Source organism: Anabrus simplex, chromosome 3, assembly GCF_040414725.1.
Source record: "Anabrus simplex isolate iqAnaSimp1 chromosome 3, ASM4041472v1, whole genome shotgun sequence".
Lineage (NCBI taxonomy): Eukaryota > Metazoa > Arthropoda > Insecta > Orthoptera > Tettigoniidae > Anabrus > Anabrus simplex.
Window position 1 is genome coordinate 80,266,450 of NC_090267.1, and position 18,253 is coordinate 80,284,702.

Here is an 18,253-nt window from a genome sequence, read left to right on the forward strand (position 1 = left end):
AGGGAAGTTCAGAGGAATGCAGTGTGAAACCACTTACATTTGTGAAACCTGTTAGAATAATCCAGTACTACACGCTGGAGTTTGTTTCAAAATGTTCTGCTTACTGAAAAAGTATAAAAGTCAGAAGGCCTTAAGTGAAAAGTGTATAAATATTTTGTTTATATTATTGTGAGCATGTTTTTTTTTAGTAATATGACACTTTAACATCTTTATACCATAAAATGCATGTGAGCAGGGTGAAAATAAAATTTCTCAACCAAGGAGAATAAGAGGGGTTAAGCCTAGTAATCACACCATGCAACTGTTTCATGGTTCTCTTTCTATCAATGATCTTTCCTCTTCAAACAAGGACTGTGAGATATTACCACATTGTTGTAACAAGTTTTTGTATTTTGTCACCATTAAGGTTTAGTAAATTTCAGAGGGTACAATGAAATGTTAAAAATGAGATTTGTTTCACAAGATATACAGAATAATGCAGAAGAACATAATTATGTATTCTTACCTTGATATTGTTAGCAGCAAGACAAAGCCATTTAAGATGCACCAAATCTTTCAATCCTTCTATAGTGAGGATACTGTTATGGGCCAAATTGAGAGAACACAGATGCTGCAAGCGAGACACTCCATACATACGCAGCAGTTGGTTGTGGGAAGCTGACAACTGAAAGATAATCAATAGAAAGTGTAAAGGCAGCAAACAAATGCCATAGCAGAGCATACTTTATTTTGAATATGAAACAAGTAAACCTACAGCCTATTAACATATATAAACAAACACAAAACCAGAAATCAGAAACAAACAAGTTCCTTAATTCCTCAAGCTAGTAATATTGACCGCACAGTACTCCTACAGCGGTAATAAATTCTAGCAAGTTATTATGATTTCACATATTAACACAGCCCTTCCAAAGCATTCATTCAATCTTGTTCCAATTTTGTGCATTTCTTATAAACATAACGTGCCAGCAAACAATTACAACATTATAAATATGTAATGATTAGGTAATGAATCAATCTAACTAAATTACTCACCCTCTTAAAAATCCAGTTGAGTGTGGAATGTTTTGAAACACTTTATTACACTTGCCACGTACCTATTCATGTCTCTCACGATGAGGTCTACCAATTCTTGATCAAAAAAATAACTAAAACATTCTCTGACATTCAAGCTGGACCACATTCAATCATAAATGGGACTTCTGTAGTTACGAGGGTTGAGTCATAAGTCATGGCAACTATTTTTTTTCTCGTGAACAGGAAACAACACGGAAAATATAAGATATGCATTTGGAAATATAGGGTATGTATTTATGCATAGTGCCTGAAGACAAATTCTGACTTCAGGAGATTCTCGTAGGAAAGTGACAGAACACAGGCCTTTGGTAAACACTGTTTTATTATGGTATAGACAGCACATACACAAGACTACGTACAAAGGACAGGTCTCCACTGGTTACAGACCTTCGAAATAATCACCCAAGGTTTCCACTGTGCGTTGCCAGCGGTGGGGCAGGCGCTGAATACCATTCGCTGCATGTGTATTGCTAACGTGTGACACTTCTCTCCGAAATGCTGTTACGATGTCCTCTTTGTTAGCAAACCGTTGTCCACGTAATGGCTTCTTGACTTTAGAGATTAGATCATAGTCACTTGGGCTCAGATCAAGCGAATAAGGCGGGTGTGGAAGAACCTCCCATCCCCACCGTTGTAAGTGATGCTGAACGATGGCTGCTGTGTGAGCTGTCACGTTATCATGTAGGATTATGGCGTTGTCCAAAAGATCTGGATGTTTGGTTCGCACTGCACAGCGTAATTGGTACAACAAAAAGGAATTGTAATAAACTGCATTGACAATGTGCCCCTAACACACTGGATGACACACAAGAACACCTTGAACATCGTATGCCAGGATTACCATAACCTTATTGGGCGACTGATTTAGTCGAACCTTGTGTCTCCGTGGTGACCCCTGGCGACGTCGTTCACTTGACTGTGTCTTCAGTTCAGGTTCATATGCAAATGCCCATGTTTCATCGACTGCAATAATGCGGTTCAACATGGCTTGTCCTTCTTGCTGAAACCTCTCCACATTGATGCGACATGTTTCGTAACGAGTCCACTTGTGTACCTCAGTTAAGTGATGTGGCACCCGCTTTGCACAAAGTTTATGCATCTGTAGGTCCTTGTGTAAAATGCGCCGTATTGTTGCCGCTGGTATTGCTGTATGTTCTTGCAATTCCGCTAAAGTCCAGCGCCTGTCCTCCTGAAAACACTGATCGATCACCATTATCTGTACATCTTTGTCCATGGACATTGGATGGCCTGGGTGAGGCAAATTGGCAATTGATACTCTACCCCGTTTGAATGTCTGCTTCCTGCAGCTCTGCATGGCATTGGCTTGTTGCCTTCCATTTTGTGATGCTCTCACTCACACACTGAACTTGGGGGCATGCTCAGACCCACACTGTTGTTTACATACACCATCTAGTGGCATCATACGCAAGTACATAACGTACGTTTCCAAATGCATATCTTAGATTTTCCATATTGTCTCCTGTTCGTGATTTAGTATTAAAAACTTCATTTTTTGTCCATATTGACTCAAGATTTTACAATGCTTAGTAAAGCTAAAAGTTCCACCTATTCAATACGTTATCGTTATGGTCTATTTAGAACATCACATATTTATTTAACTTATCATAAAATACATCTTTGGGACCGGTTTCGGCAATCCACTATGCCATCATCAGCCACTGAGTTTTTTATAGCAAGGAACATTCAAAAATTTAAAAATATGCAATAGCAAGTCCTATTCTTACATGAAAAACATTAAAAATATAGCTAAATAGCATAGGCCCATTGTACTATACAAATAACATGTCTTTTTTGAAAAATACAATATTATTTAGTGCATCTAAAATTATTTTTTATATATAATTGGCAAAGTCTATGATTTAGTATACCTTATGTACAATAGAATCATGTAAAATTGATAAAAGAATCTACTTTTTCCATTTAAACCACAGTTTTTAAAACAACAAGTCCTATTTTACATGGAAATATTAAAACTTGGCTAGTTAGTATTAACCCTTTTTTTATGTTATACAAGTAACATGTCTTGTTAAAAAATATAGTATTATATGGTGCGTCTAGAATTGTTTTTTAGGTGCTTAAAAAGACTATGGTTTGATATAGTTGATACACAGGAAATTTTCTATAAAATTGATGAATGTTTCTATAAAAACCTCTGTCATTTTTTAAACACAGTTTCTTAGTTCCTCATAATATGCGACTTGTACTGTTTTAGATAATAAATACAGGTTCTTCTTCCTTAGAACTTACTGACACAACAGTCTGTTTGACTATGTAAGGAGTAGCAGATTCTGATGTGTTTTTTCTTGTTTGAGTATTTGAACCTTGCTTCTAGTATTTTCCAATGTAAATAACTGTGTGGCTGAGGCCGAAACTATGGTTAAGATCTTGAATATTATTTTATATGCCAGATGGAAATGGGCCGTAAATAGTGTTAATCTCGAACCAGTACGGACCTAAAAAGGAAATAGTGAAATGAGTATGAGTTATTGAGAACGATACGCGGTACTATAGAAAAGAATTGAAGATATGAAACTCACCTCAGGTTGAATGTAACAGCGTGCAGAGAGAGTGAGGAACAACTGCTGAATGTCTAACGCCAACCAGCCGGCTCAGCTGTAAGGCAGGGCGTATTATGTAGGGGAAGGGGACGCAGGAGAGGTTGCGTTCGCGTGTGCCTGTGTGTCAGGGGGGCGTGGGCTTTGCCGGGGAAAGTAGGCTAGCACGCTACGTAATATTTTATATACGGATTGATTTTTAGGAATTTTTAAACTGTTAATCAATGAAATAAGCATGTCAAATAAATATTTCGGAAAAACCTACAATTTTATATTTTATATTTCGGAAAAACCTACAATTTTATTTGACATGCTTATATCATTGATTAACAGTTTAAAAATTCCTAAAAATCAATCCGTATATAAAATATTACGTAGCGTGCTAGCCTACTATCCCCGGCAAAGCCCACGCCCCCCTGACACACAGGCACACGCGAACGCAACCTCTCCTGTGTCCCCTTCCCTTACATAATACGCCCTGCCTTACAGCTGAGCCGGCTGGTTGGCGTTAGACATTCAGCAGTTGTTCCTCACTCTCTCTGCACGCTGTTACATTCAACCTGAAGTGAGTTTCATATCTTCAATTCTTTTCTATAGTACCGCGTATCGTTCTCAATAACTCATACTCATTTCACTATTTCCTTTTTAGGTCTGTACTGGTTCGAGATTAACACTATTTACGGCCCATTTCCATCTGGCATATAAAATAATATTCAAGATCTTAACCATAGTTTCGGCCTCAGCCACACAGTTATTTACATTGGAAAATACTAGAAGCAAGGTTCAAATACTCAAACAAGAAAAAACACATCAGAATCTGCTACTCCTTACATAGTCAAACAGACTGTTGTGTCAGTAAGTTTTAAGGAAGAAGAACCTGTATTTATTATCTAAAACAGTACAAGTCGCATATTATGAGGAACTAAGAAACTGTGTTTAAAAAATGACAGAGGTTTTTATAGAAACATTCATCAATTTTATAGAAAATTTCCTGTGTATCAACTATATCAAACCATAGTCTTTTTAAGCACCTAAAAAACAATTCTAGACGCACCATATAATACTATATTTTTTAACAAGACATGTTACTTGTATAACATAAAAAAAGGGTTAATACTAACTAGCCAAGTTTTAATATTTCCATGTAAAATAGGACTTGTTGTTTTAAAAACTGTGGTTTAAATGGAAAAAGTAGATTCTTTTATCAATTTTACATGATTCTATTGTACATAAGGTATACTAAATCATAGACTTTGCCAATTATATATAAAAAATAATTTTAGATGCACTAAATAATATTGTATTTTTCAAAAAAGACATGTTATTTGTATAGTACAATGGGCCTATGCTATTTAGCTATATTTTTAATGTTTTTCATGTAAGAATAGGACTTGCTATTGCATATTTTTAAATTTTTGAATGTTCCTTGCTATAAAAAACTCAATGGCTGATGATGGCATAGTGGATTGCCGAAACCGGTCCCAAAGATGTATTTTATGATAAGTTAAATAAATATGTGAAGTTCTAAATAGACCATTACGATAACGTATTGAATAGGTGGAACCTTTAGCTTTACTAAGCATTGTAAAATCCTGTTCGTGAGAAAAAAAATGGTTGCCATGACTTATGACTCGACCTACGTATACAGTATATCATGAATTACAGGTGTATGTGACCACTCAAGGTTTGCATCACTAACACCCTTACTACTATCTTCATTGTTCAATAGTTAACTGCTAATACACTAACACAATCATCACTACTTTCAGGTAATATCTTCATTAAACATGTTTCATACGAGTGTACACCTTGCGAGGTGCCTCTCATATTGGTCACTGTCAGCTGACCATAGGGCAGGAAAGTGAACTTGATGAAATAACTTCTGTCATGTGCTTTTCAATGATGCAATACTACTGAAAGAAGGTACACTCCAAGAACACACACCCTATGCTTCAAATTGTATTAATAGTTTGCACAAAAAGGACGGCCAACAGATGGCAGGAAAGTGAAATTTCCTACACAGCTAATAAGAGTCCGTATGCATGTACGTCGAACTGCCCTTGGTATAGAATTGTCAGTTCCAGACATATAAACATCAAACCAGCCCAAGAGGTTAAGTCAGAAAATAGACAAAGAATCAACAAAAAATTAGAATTTTCAATAGCAAAATAACAAGGCTTGTCAGTTTAAATGTCACACCTCTCTAACAACTCCGCCTACGACAATGCCGTGACACCACCGCAAACCTTCTTTGAAGCACAATGCAGCAACGTAACTCTAGGTGCGATAAATACTTTACCTCCACTTGCTGTTAGCCTTTGGTTTTTATATTAAAATTTGTGCTTTCAACTTTTGTTGATTTAATATTCACATTGGTGAAATTAAAGTATGGTTTCCTACTGGGAACTTTTACTTTGGATTAAGAAAAAGGAATATACAGGAGGATCATTTAAAGTAGTTAGGATTTAGGATGCGAGTTCTCTCAGGATGGTAATATTCTACCCAATGATGCAACTTTGCTGAGAGAATGAGCAGACCATAAAATAGGTATGAACAAAACATTAGCTGCCATTTCAAACTGAAAGTGTCAAAATCTTGATTCAAAATCCGCGTGACAAAGCAGCTACTGGACAACCCTTGCATCTTGCCAGCGCAGCGCACAGCAGAGAGGAGTTGCAGTTATGCTGCAGAGATACAATGAAATGGCAGGTTACCCTGCGCCTAGGTCACTGTAATGTTAGGGAACAAATGTGAAACCTAAATGAGGTGTGATAATCGCATGATGAAAACACAAATAATTTTGGCACCACACACATTGGTCTTCATAGTTTTCCTTACTTGTTTGAAGGCAATATTTTGCAAGCACTTTGCACTCGGGAAGTTTCTCTGTTGTGTAATTGGTTGTGAACCACGAACATTTAATCGTGTCCTTGAACCGTGGGGGAGAAAACTGAAAATGAATGAAGGATTACATTTTCAATATGCTGTTTCTCTGATAAAACATCAAACTGGAAGTCTTCACAAGCTGGCATAATGTCTCTTAAATGGCGAAAACCTTATCCAAGGGCTGTACTTTCCCTGTAGTGCCAAGAGGAATCTGGAGAATTTCTATACTTTTGCAAGGAGGAATGTTCTTAAGGCAGCATTTATCACTATAGTAGTCCAGCAATCTACCAGTACCAAACACTTGCCTTCCACAAGTGGAAAGAAGGCTTCTTTAAACCAATACTTTAATTCATTTTGAGAAAAGAGTACTAGGCGTACTAACAGTAGGCATAATTGTGTACGAATGGGTGAAAGCACAAACTGATTGAGCAACTGCTTTTGTATGTTTCTCATCAACAAACAGTAGAGTCCTTTTAACTTTCGGTTTGTGCACGAAACCACTCTGATCTGTATTGTATATTGAAGAAGGGATGTAATCTAAAAATCACTATGTAACTGCTTCCACAAATTTCTTTGCGACTATCTTTTTTCCTCTTCTGGCATATATGCACAGGATACAAATTGTGTTTTTTCTACTTTTGTTCTGGTACTTTTTCTTGAAGCAACTGAACCAACCAGTAGATGTGCTGACATTACTTTACCCCATTGAAATATCTCTTGCAATGTCCAAGACCCATACTCGCAGGTCTTCATCACAAACATTCTGCTTTAACCTTCTTGCTTCTGCAAAGCAAGAAAAATATTTCATACAACAATTTCTTGTGTTCAATGGGACCTACTGATGTAGATTCTAACTGGTTCTTCCACATGTACAGTTGTCGTAATGACGTCACCATGCAACGTTTGTGAACCATGGTTAATGAAAGCCACTTCTTATCCCCTTCATTTGGCCATAAATGTATAGCTTTCTTCTTTGTATGCAAGATATACCTACGGCATGCTTCACTTTCTTATGTGGACTGGAAGCAAAGCTTGAACTGGTAGATGTGTCAGGTGACTGTGGTGCTGCTTCACTAAATTGACAGGAATCAGACTTGGGGTTCAAACTCTGATTCATATCACCTCTCGTACCTGGCAATGGTGTGCCATCTTCTCTTTCAAATGATGCAGATGACGTGTTGCTGCTTCGACTGTCACTTTCGCTATCACTATCTCTCTCCAGACACAACTCCCGAGACAATGCTGGCATCCATGGAATGATTTTCAATTAGTTCAATCACACATCGCAATCCATCTCCCCTTCTTCCAAAGTTGCACGGGAAGAAGATAAACTTTTTTCATGGAAATAATGTAATGCATACTCCAGAAAATTAGCCAGATTCATGGCTGCTCTCTCAAATGAATGAGTTAACTGCCTGGCACAGAAAGCTCAAGGTAACACACTCACCTCAGCTGGTCACCAGGGCTGTCCACATCCAGCCATATGCTAACGCGTGCAATCTTATTAGACATTTCTGTGGTGATTTCAGGATCTTACAGCTCAAACTGGCGGCTGAATTCATGTAGATTGCTTTCTTATCGTCTCTTCATCCTTTCAGTGAAATTTAATTGTCGGTTTCAATATGACCGTTGACAGTTCCCTTGTAAGTGTAATTGAATCAAGGTGCTGCAAAGCTAATGCAGTGAGCTTTTAATTGTGATTAAATATATTCTGTAAAAGAGTCGACTTTAGGATGAAACCATCTTTACATCAGTCTGGTTTCAGACTGACTCTGTTGTACAGAAATGAAAGCTGGGTAGACTCAGGATATCTAATTCATAACTTGGAAGTAACAGACATGAAAGTAATGACAATGAGGAGCCGGTACAAACAGGTGGAAGCAATGGCAGGAGAGTACTCAGAACGAGGAGATAAAGGCTAAGTTAGGAGTAAACTCGATGGACAAGGCTCTGCACATAAACCAGCTTACGTGGTGGGCTCAATGTGAGGCAAATGAAGGATAGGTCACCCAGGAGGATGGGGTTTGGCCATCTTGGAGTCATCTTACTTTATAAAGTGGAAAGAGAATCATTAGAAATGTATCTGTCATCTTGAAGCCTTACTGTATAGAGCGTTGTTCCTGGTAAGCTTTCCAGTACAACCCCAACCAACTGGGCTGCAATGATACCGAACTGAGTTTTCATCACACACACATCAATGCAAAACACAAGTAAGTGGATCTTGTCAATCTTGTTGGACAGAAACTATTGGACACCATCAACAAGCACTGAACGAGTTGACTGCAGGGTTTGCGGTTACATAGATGTGGTCTTGCATTCGAGACATTGTGGGCTCAAACCCCACCAGCAGCAGCCTTGAAGATGGTTTCCTGTAGTTTTCCATTTTCACACAGGCAAATGCCGGCTGTATCTTAATTAATGTCATGGCCACTTCCTTCCTAATCCTAGGCCTTTTCCATCCTTGTTCAATGAAATCCTTTGCTGTGTCAGTGCGACAATAAACCTCTAGCAAACAAAAAATATCATCAGCATCAATACTACTACTCAAAATAAAATGTCAACGTATTAGGTCTGTTCAGTACGCACAGTATGTATTGAAGAGATGTTAAGTAAAGAAAAAAATGGCCAACCGGACACCAGCGGGATCCAAACCCACAACCTCGCAATTTTGCATCAGTCACTCTATCCAATACTACTACAACCAATTATTATTATTATTATTATTATTATTATTATTATTATTATTATTATTATTATTATTATTATTATATTGGCTTTACATCCCACTAATCACTTTTATGGTTTTCGGAGCCCCTAAGGTGCCGGATTTTGTCTTGAGGAGTTCTTTTATGTGCCAGTAAATCTAACACAAGACTGACTGAGCTGCGATCAAACATGCAGCCTGGGCTCAGAGAACCAGGCTCTAACCATCTGAGCTATTCAACCAGGCTGTCAACATCAATGGAGCATGTTATATGAATAAGAGAACCATTGAGGAATTTTCCCATTCTCTTCATTAGTACCAACATGCCTATTGTTGAATTGTGATGATGATGATGATGATGATGATGATGATTGCTGAAATGGCCTAACATCTAAGTCATCAACCCCTTATGGAACAACATGTAACAAAATTAAATAATAGATTAAAATTTGTCCACTGACAACAATTTCAAAAAATGATAAGGAAAATTATTATGAATTTAAAGTTATTAGTGAATCTAATTTGCAATGTCTGAAATTATCAAACATAGAATAAAATATAATAAAATTGAATAAGGCACTGACTTGGAAGTAAAACCATCTATTTTTATTCAACTTAAAAGCTAAAATCATATTAAAAAATACACAAAAATAAATATAAAATAGACCATAGAATTAAAGCCTAATTATAAACAAGTAGAAATAAAACACTTTTAAACACGGTAAAACAGGCTAATATCTCCATAAAATGGATGACGAGGTTTACTAACTGCTTGTCGTCTTGTAGAATGAGGGAGATGATATTCTGAAGTTTTAACTACAGTGCAGACTGGTCAAATCCACGCACTCCGTAAGGATATGTACTACGGTCAGATGACCATCTTGAGTACACACCGGGGAGTCTTCTCACTCTCCCTTCAGTAAGTAGGAGTGCATTGCTACACCATGACCGATCTAAATATGACATAATACCACTGCTTTTCTCCAAGAGAGCTGAAGGGAAGTCATTCATACTTCGTAGTTCCTTTAATCATTCTCAGCTTATTTGAAAGAGGTGGGGGTGGTGGGACATTACCAAATGTCTCAGCTGAGAACAAATATCACTGGGTGAAACCTAGTAATATGCAATGGGGGCAATGCGACCACCTCCTTGGCAGCCCTATCAACTAACTCGTTTCCCCGCTACACCCATGTAGCTTGGGAGCCAAAGAAACATAATTCTGGTGCTAACCTCCACAACCCGGCCACCAGGTGCTGGATCCGCTGTACCAGAGGGTACCATGGAAAACATATATCAACAGAATGTATCGAGCTCAAGGAGTCAGTACACAGCAGAAAGTGCTGACATTCACTAGACAGTGCACATAGCAGAGCTTCAAGGATAGCATAAAACTCTGCCATATACATCCTACAGGTTTCAGGTAGAAGAGAAAGAAACCTTATTATCAACGATGAATTCACATACTACTTTCATTTCTGACTTCGAACTATCCGTGTAAATCGCTGTGACCCTGGATATGTTGGATTCTACAAGACTACTTTCGATGCTAGGCTATCCTTATTTGCTCAAATAATTTATTTCATAAAAATTCTATACCATTACTTTTTAATTTGTTCAAAATATACACAGTGGAGTACAACAAAATAAACAAAACAACAAAAATCTTACGTGTCAAAAGTATTTATAGGGCATGAAAATCTTCCATAATCAGTAACATAGCTGAGGACTCATCTGACCAGCTATAGTTCACTATGAAGTAGACTGCAGCTGTGTTGGGATCGTTGCTTACGCTATTATACAAGGCCTCGCTGGTCGTGAAACTGGTTCCCTCTCAGGCTCGTGAAACGCATCTTTTGCTGCTAGGTGCGCTCTTCTTAGTTATAAAACTGCGCAGGCGAAGTACTCATTCAAACATTCACGAGCGTGTCAAAACTTATTTTTTAACTTTATGAGCTTTCTTGTGCTAGTGTGGGTGATTATAATTTAGTGACATATTAATGACCGTATTTACGTAATGTGAACATCGGATAATTCTAAAAAAAACAAGGTGTACTGTAGCGTTCCTTACTGTAAATCAAAAACCTCAAAAGGATGTGGTATTTCATTTCACAGATATCCGGAAGACGAGGAACTTAAAACTAAATGGTGTTTGGCAATTTTTCGTCAAGGAAATAGACTGGGATCTCTGTGGAAAGCTAGTGTACATTCCACTGTTTGCAGTAGGCTTTTTAAGGACTCAGATTATAGTGTAAGCACAGCACTAAAAATCCTACTTCCAAACATCATTCCATCCGTATTTCAAGATGTTCCCGCACACGAACAAACACATTCACATACAGGAAGACCACATACGAGTAAGGCTACAGAAGTGGGAAATGAAGCTAAACACTACAAGAAAATTGAACTTCATGTAGAACCAACCACATCTACAGCCAGCGAAGAGAAGGATCCTCCACCTGTAACTATCAGTGAATGGTTATATAAAACCATAGGCACAGTGTGTTCTATTAAACTTAAATTATACAGCACTAAAGTAAATTTGAAACTGAAAAGAATACGGAAGTTAGAAAATGTAGGAAACAAACAGCACTTACAGTGAAGCAGACAAATATTATTAACACTTTAAAAGATACAATGCATCAACTCAAAAATGAAAAATCAACATGTACTTGAGAGTCAATTAAATAAAATTACAGAACTAGCTGAACAAGGTGATTTGAAGGAAAATTTCTCAATTCAGCAGAGTCAAGCCTTTTGTAAACAGAAGTGTAAATTCAGAGAGAATACTATAACGGCCTGCATATTACTGTTCAAATTTACATTGGCCATTTCAGAGGAGAGATAGGAATTTCTTCTTTGGTATGAACTAGTCTGATTGCAGAAAAGAAATCTTTACAGCACGACAATGAAAAGGTTGCTTCTCTCATGATAGGAATGGAAGATAGGAAATTCTTAGATTTAAAAAAAAAAAATTCTCTCATGATAGACGAGATGGCAATAAAATCAAAGCTGGTCTATGACAGGAATTTGGATAAGCTTCTTGGAATGACTGATGTACTGTAGAGAGTGATGCTGTCGGTACTGAAGACAAGCCTCCTAATAAATTGCTCTGCATTCTGTTCAAAGACCTTTCCACACATTACAGGATTCCTGTGTCATATTATTTTATTATCGGCACACATTTTCTGGATAGATTTACACCCTAGCGCTGAATCGGTTGACTTCAGCAATCTTCGAGATTCGTACTGGCAACCTTTGAAACACAAACTATGAATCGCTTATGCATCGCTGTACATCTGGAGTACACTTTACGTACTAGTACTGTTGTTCTTTACACAGTAAAGCCAAACTGTAGAATTCATGCTAGGAACAAGATTCGCATCAAGAAATGGTATATAATGTTATATAATGTGTATGTGTGACACAGTTGTTGGCTTAAGATAATAACTGTTTAGAAACTTCATATCGATCGATCATATTCTTGATTCAATTCAGATTTCATTTTCATTCAGTTGGCAGCACTACCGGAACCAGGAGAGATCCCTCCTTACTCCTCACCCCTCTACATTAATCTATCCAGAAAAAGTGTGCCGATAATACACACACCAAACCTTTGAATAGAGAAGTGTTAAAGCTAAGTTACGCTTGTCAGTGATGTGAGATTCAAATGTTTACTCTTGTAAAGGCTGAAGATGGCTGGCCAGGCCTAAACTAGTCCCTAGTTTAGTTATATAATTCAAAATATTGCATATTATAGTACTGAAAAGGTGGACCATTACGACATTATTTTAATTATTATTGTGATCACAATTCAATATGGATCAAAACCATGAAGTTTATATCCTAAGCTGAGTTGAAACCAAAGTTTTTTAAGCACACTGGCAAACTCATCAAAGCCACTTCACCCTTTGAAAGATTAAATATTGACTTCAAACAATCATTACCGACTGTCTCTAGAAATCTCTATCTACTGACTGAGGTGGACAAATATTCAAGATTTCCTTTCGTATTTCCATGTTCTGACATATCTTCCATGACTGTGTTAAGGCATTTACGCAATCTGTTTACCATTTTCGGAATTCCAACATACATTAATTCTGATCGAGGCTTATCTTTCACGTCATAGGAACCGAAGACTTTTCTGACTGCTCATAGAATAGCCAGCAGTTCCACTTCACCACACGATCCCCAAGGTCATGGGCAAGTGGAGAGATGCAATGGGGTTGTTTCAAAAACAGTGACACTTGTACAGAGGAGTAGAAACATACCTATAACTAATAATAATTAATGTTATTTGTTTTACGTCCCATTCACTACTTTTTAAGGACTTCGGAGACGCCGAGGTGCCGGAATTTAGTCCCGCAGGAGTTCTTTTACGTGCCAGTAAATCTACCAACACGGGGCTGTCATATTTGAGCACCTTCAAATACCACCAGACTGAGCCAGGATCGAACCTGCCAAGTTGGGGTTAGAAGGCCAGCGCCTAAACCGTCTGAGCCACTCAGCCCGGCGTACCTATAACAAAGTGGGAGCTGTCTTACAAGATGCTCTACACTCCATTTGGTCCTTACTTTGCACTGCTATGAACGCCATGCCTCACGAATGTATGTTCCAATATCAGCAGATATCCTACCATGGACACTCCTTACCAACACGACTGACGACAACAGGTCCAGTGTTAATAAAATAGCATGTCTGAGCTTCAAAATATGATCCATTAGTTGAAGTTCAGTTCATCAAAGTAAATCCTGACTATGATGATGTTCGTCTTCCTAATGGCAGGACACAACAATCACCCTACGAGACTTGGCTTCAGCAGATGGTGCACATGACTCAACTATCAGCTCTCAGTCAACACATAGGTCATCTAACAGCCATAACAATGATGAAAACAATCAAATGCTCTCTTCAAACTACCTTACAACAACAGAAGACAGAGATGTTTCGCATTAGGATACGCCAGTGGGGTAAATACTGCAACTGCTGATGCGCTTCCTATTCAACATTCAGGGAGACTACGAACTCGCAAGGCCTCCTAAACTTCTTTCTGATTATGTAACATGGAGATGTTAAAATTTTAAAGGGGGCGAGTGTTACAGGGATTAATATTTATTCCTAGTACTCGCAAAGTTTACTAATGTGTAACCATGCTAACAAAACACTTTGGTTCTTCTATGGATATTACACTGCAAATCTTGACATCATAAATGGTATGTACAGTTTAGTAAAATAAAGCCAACTTTTGGTTTATTAAAGCAAGGATGGGAAAGGGTTAGGACTGGGAAGATAGTGGCCATGGCCTTTATTGAAGTACAGCCCCAGCATTTGCCTGGTGTGACAATGGGAAACCACATAAAACCAAATTCAGGGCTGCTGACATTGGGATTAAATGCAAGTTCAGAGCTGCATAACCTTAATTGCATGGCCAACTCACTTGGTGTGATCATTTCAGCAAAGTTTTACCTTCTACTACATAATATTAGTACCACGAGTCACGACTTGCAGTGCAGGCATCTAGGCGAGGCATGACTGTCACTTGTTTCCTTCGTGCGGTGCACAAGACTGCCAACTTGCCAACTTAGGAAGTTGTAGGCCTACATTGTTAGGTACAGCAAAAAAGCTAAATGACCTTTTATCTTGCCGTGTGGACAGTGTGTGCCGCGGCCATGGAAAAAAGCCTCTTGAGGGAGTGTGGTACCAAAGGAGCCTCTATTCTCATGACAGAGATTGGTCTGGATGTGCAAAGAAGTACAGCTACTAAATGACCTCTTTTCTTGCCCTGTGGATAGTATGCATTGTGGCCATACAATATAGCCTTTACTTACGTTTTTATTCTGCGCAAGTTGGTAACGGAAGCTATGAGTTTGATTTTAGGCTAAGATGTCATGTTGTTTTACAATTTGCTTTACGTTACACGAACACAGATAAGTCTTATGGGGACGTGGTGATAGGAAAGGGTTAGGAGTGGGAAGGAAGCGGCCGTGGCCTTAATTAAGGTACAGCCCCAGTATATGCCTGTTGTGAAAATGGGAAACAATGGAAAACCATCTTCAGGGCTGCCGAATGTCATGTCAGCCATTGGCAATGTTAGTAAATATTCAAGTAATGGAAAATAGCACATGTTACATTTAATCAGGTCATAAAAATAAATGTACTTCTGGGGGTGGGCTGGTGGGTCTTGGCTACAGTAATGAACATCTCTCCTGTAAAAGGAATTCCACGTTAGATTTGCATCATTCCTACTCCCATATAATGTCATTAAGCTTGCGTAGTATAAAGTATAATTCTACCTCAATCACTGGCTGAACGTGGTCATTAACTCTGCAATACTACTATGAAGAAATATGTTACTAACCTTCTTGAGGCCAGAATAACCATCTATGTTATCCCATCTCTGGAGCTCATTGCCATCAATAATAAGAGTCGTGACACCTTGGATATCTTGAGGCTGAACCTTGTTGAATTTCTTCAAGCCTTGTCCAGACAAATCTAAGATACGATCCTGCTGATCTGAAATTTAAAGTATAAAGAATTTCATCAGAAAATTTTCAGAAATTCCTTCCTAACTTCTAAATGTTTTTTTTTCTAGGGGCTTTACGTCGCACCGACACAGATAGGTCTTATGGCGACGATGGGATAGGAAAGGCCTAGGAGTTGGAAGGAAGCGGCCGTGGCCTTAATTAAGGTACAGCCCCAGCATTTGCCTGGTGTGAAAATGGGAAACCACGGAAAACCATTTTCAGGGCTGTCGATAGTGGGATTCGAACCTACTATCTCCCGGATGCAAGCTCACAGCCGCGCGCCTCTACGCGCACGGCCAACTCGCCCGGTCTTCTAAATGTTTGGAGGAAACAAAACAGGTACAGTTCTCCATCTGAAGCATGCATGAAATTCTACAATTCAGAATTCCCAATTTACGTCTGAAAGCTTGCAACAGACATGTACTTACACAGTATTTTCTGAAACCATGCACGGAGGTTAAGAGGTTAGGACTTCTTCCTTATAGAAAGCAAGCTCAAATTACCTACAAAGTGACGCTCATTCTATGTAAGATTTCAATATAACATTAGTCAAAGTCAGTCTACTGCTTATTTAACCTTTTACATTTACGAAAGATCCAAAAACAAATATATACATACGTAGCGATAAAATACCGGCAGGAATTTTAGCAAAACAGAATGAAATCCTCGCAACGTTCCTCGAGATGAAAATAAACAAGATAGAAACTGTTATACTTAACTGATAATGAATGACCTTAACTCTGTCACAAGAAGATTGTGTTTTTAAATTAGGGACGTAGTAATCGACACAATAAATGAACTCAATTGAAAAGGGCATATTCTTTTCCCACAACACACTTATGACGAGACGACAATTATAGTGCTGTTCAGTTAATGATTCCAAGATATATTTTAGCATTTATTTGATCATATTTGCGGAGAAAACATTTTATTTGTATAACTGTCATTCAAACGTCAAAAATATACCTACCTGTTTCAGCCATATTTTATAAACCAACCAAAAGGTGTCAAGGAAGGTTTATACTGCAAAGGGAAACATTACAGAATGGAAATACAGACAAGTGAATGAATATACACGTTAACACGAAAAATTTGAATCTTTTAAATACCGGTATGAAATTTCTACATTGTAAAGTCAGTAGTGACTAATTATCTGAGCCTCTAATTATAAAATTTTTATCTCAGCTTTGCCTATCAGCATGTATTTCACAGTTGCAAATAAACTTACTTACTTACTTACTTACTTACTTACTTACTTACTTACTCCATGGCTCTACGGTCCTTTAAGGACCTTGGCCTCCTTGACCACAGCTCTCCAGTCATCCCGGTCTTCAGCACGCCTACGCCACCTCCTGACTCCAACGGTCCTCAGATCAGTCTCCACATCCTCCAGCCATCTCATCCGGGGCCGACCTCTCCTTCTCCTGCCCCCAGGGTGTCCTGTCAGTGCTTTCCTTGGAAGTCTTCCTTCCTCCATCCGTTGTACATGCCCCAGCCATCCAATTCGTCTCATTTTGATTGATGTCACCAAGTCCGGCTCCTTATACAATAATCTTATTTCTTCATTTGTTCTGATTCTCCATAAATCTCCCTCCTTCACCGGTCCGAATATCTTCCTCAGTACTTTCCTTTCCCACACATTTAATCTCCTCTCTGTGGCCTCAGTCAATACCCATGCCTCACTCCCATACATAAGCACTGGTTTAATTATTGTTTTGTAGAGAGTCAGTTTTAATTTCCTGCTTAAGTTTTTACTTCTCAGAAGGGGATTCAGTGCCCTGTAGGATCTGTTGGCAGCCTTAATTCGATTTACAATATCTGTCTCAACTTTATTTTCTGATGTTATTACTGAGCCAAGATATGTGAAGCTATCTACTGCTTCAAAGGTGTAACCATCCACTTGGAGTTTTTCAGTGTTCCTTCCATTTCTCTCTGTTACCATATATTTAGATTTAGAGTCAATTATCTCCAAGCCCAAGGACCCAGCCGCATCTTTCAGCTCCCTCAAGGCAGTTGTAAGTGCCTCGTTACTTCTAGCAGATATCACCACATCATCTGCATAAGCCAAAATTTGAATCAGTCTATTGTAAATATTACCACCCGGATTAGTAGTTACTGATCTTACAGCTTTCTCCAACACTAGATTAAATAACACTGGTGATAAGGGGTCTCCCTGCCTTAGGCCTTCTTCGGTTCTGAAAGATCTTGACAGACTTCCCTGCACTTTTACCTGACTTCTGCTGTTCTCCAGGGTCATCTTAGTCAATTTTATTAACTTCTGTGGGAATTTCAACTCCTTCATTGTTTCCCACAATGTCGATCTCTTAACTTTGTCATAGGCTTGTTTAAAATCTATAAAAAGATGCCCTATTCGAACGTTGTATTCATATGTCTTTTCCAGAGTCATTCTCATGGTGAAAATATGGTCCATCGTCGATCTTCCAGGTCTGAAACCAGCTTGGTACTCCCCTATAATTCTTTCCGCTCTA

The 18,253-nt window shown here is 38.4% G+C and overlaps 1 protein-coding gene across 1 annotated transcript in view; it reads right to left on the bottom strand.

Moving 5' to 3' along the window:
• The window catches only part of Cep97 (centrosomal protein 97kDa), a 275,047-nt gene extending 258,299 nt beyond the window's left edge, over nt 1-16,748 (bottom strand). The window contains exons 1-3 of the mRNA XM_067142588.2: nt 16,735-16,748; nt 15,599-15,753; nt 506-664 (exon numbers count right to left, since the gene is read on the bottom strand). Of these exons, the coding sequence (XP_066998689.1) occupies nt 506-664; nt 15,599-15,753; nt 16,735-16,747 (327 nt within the window). The 5' untranslated portion in view covers nt 16,748. The remainder of the gene's footprint in view (nt 1-505; nt 665-15,598; nt 15,754-16,734) is intronic.
• Nucleotides 16,749-18,253: the final 1,505 nt, after the last annotated feature.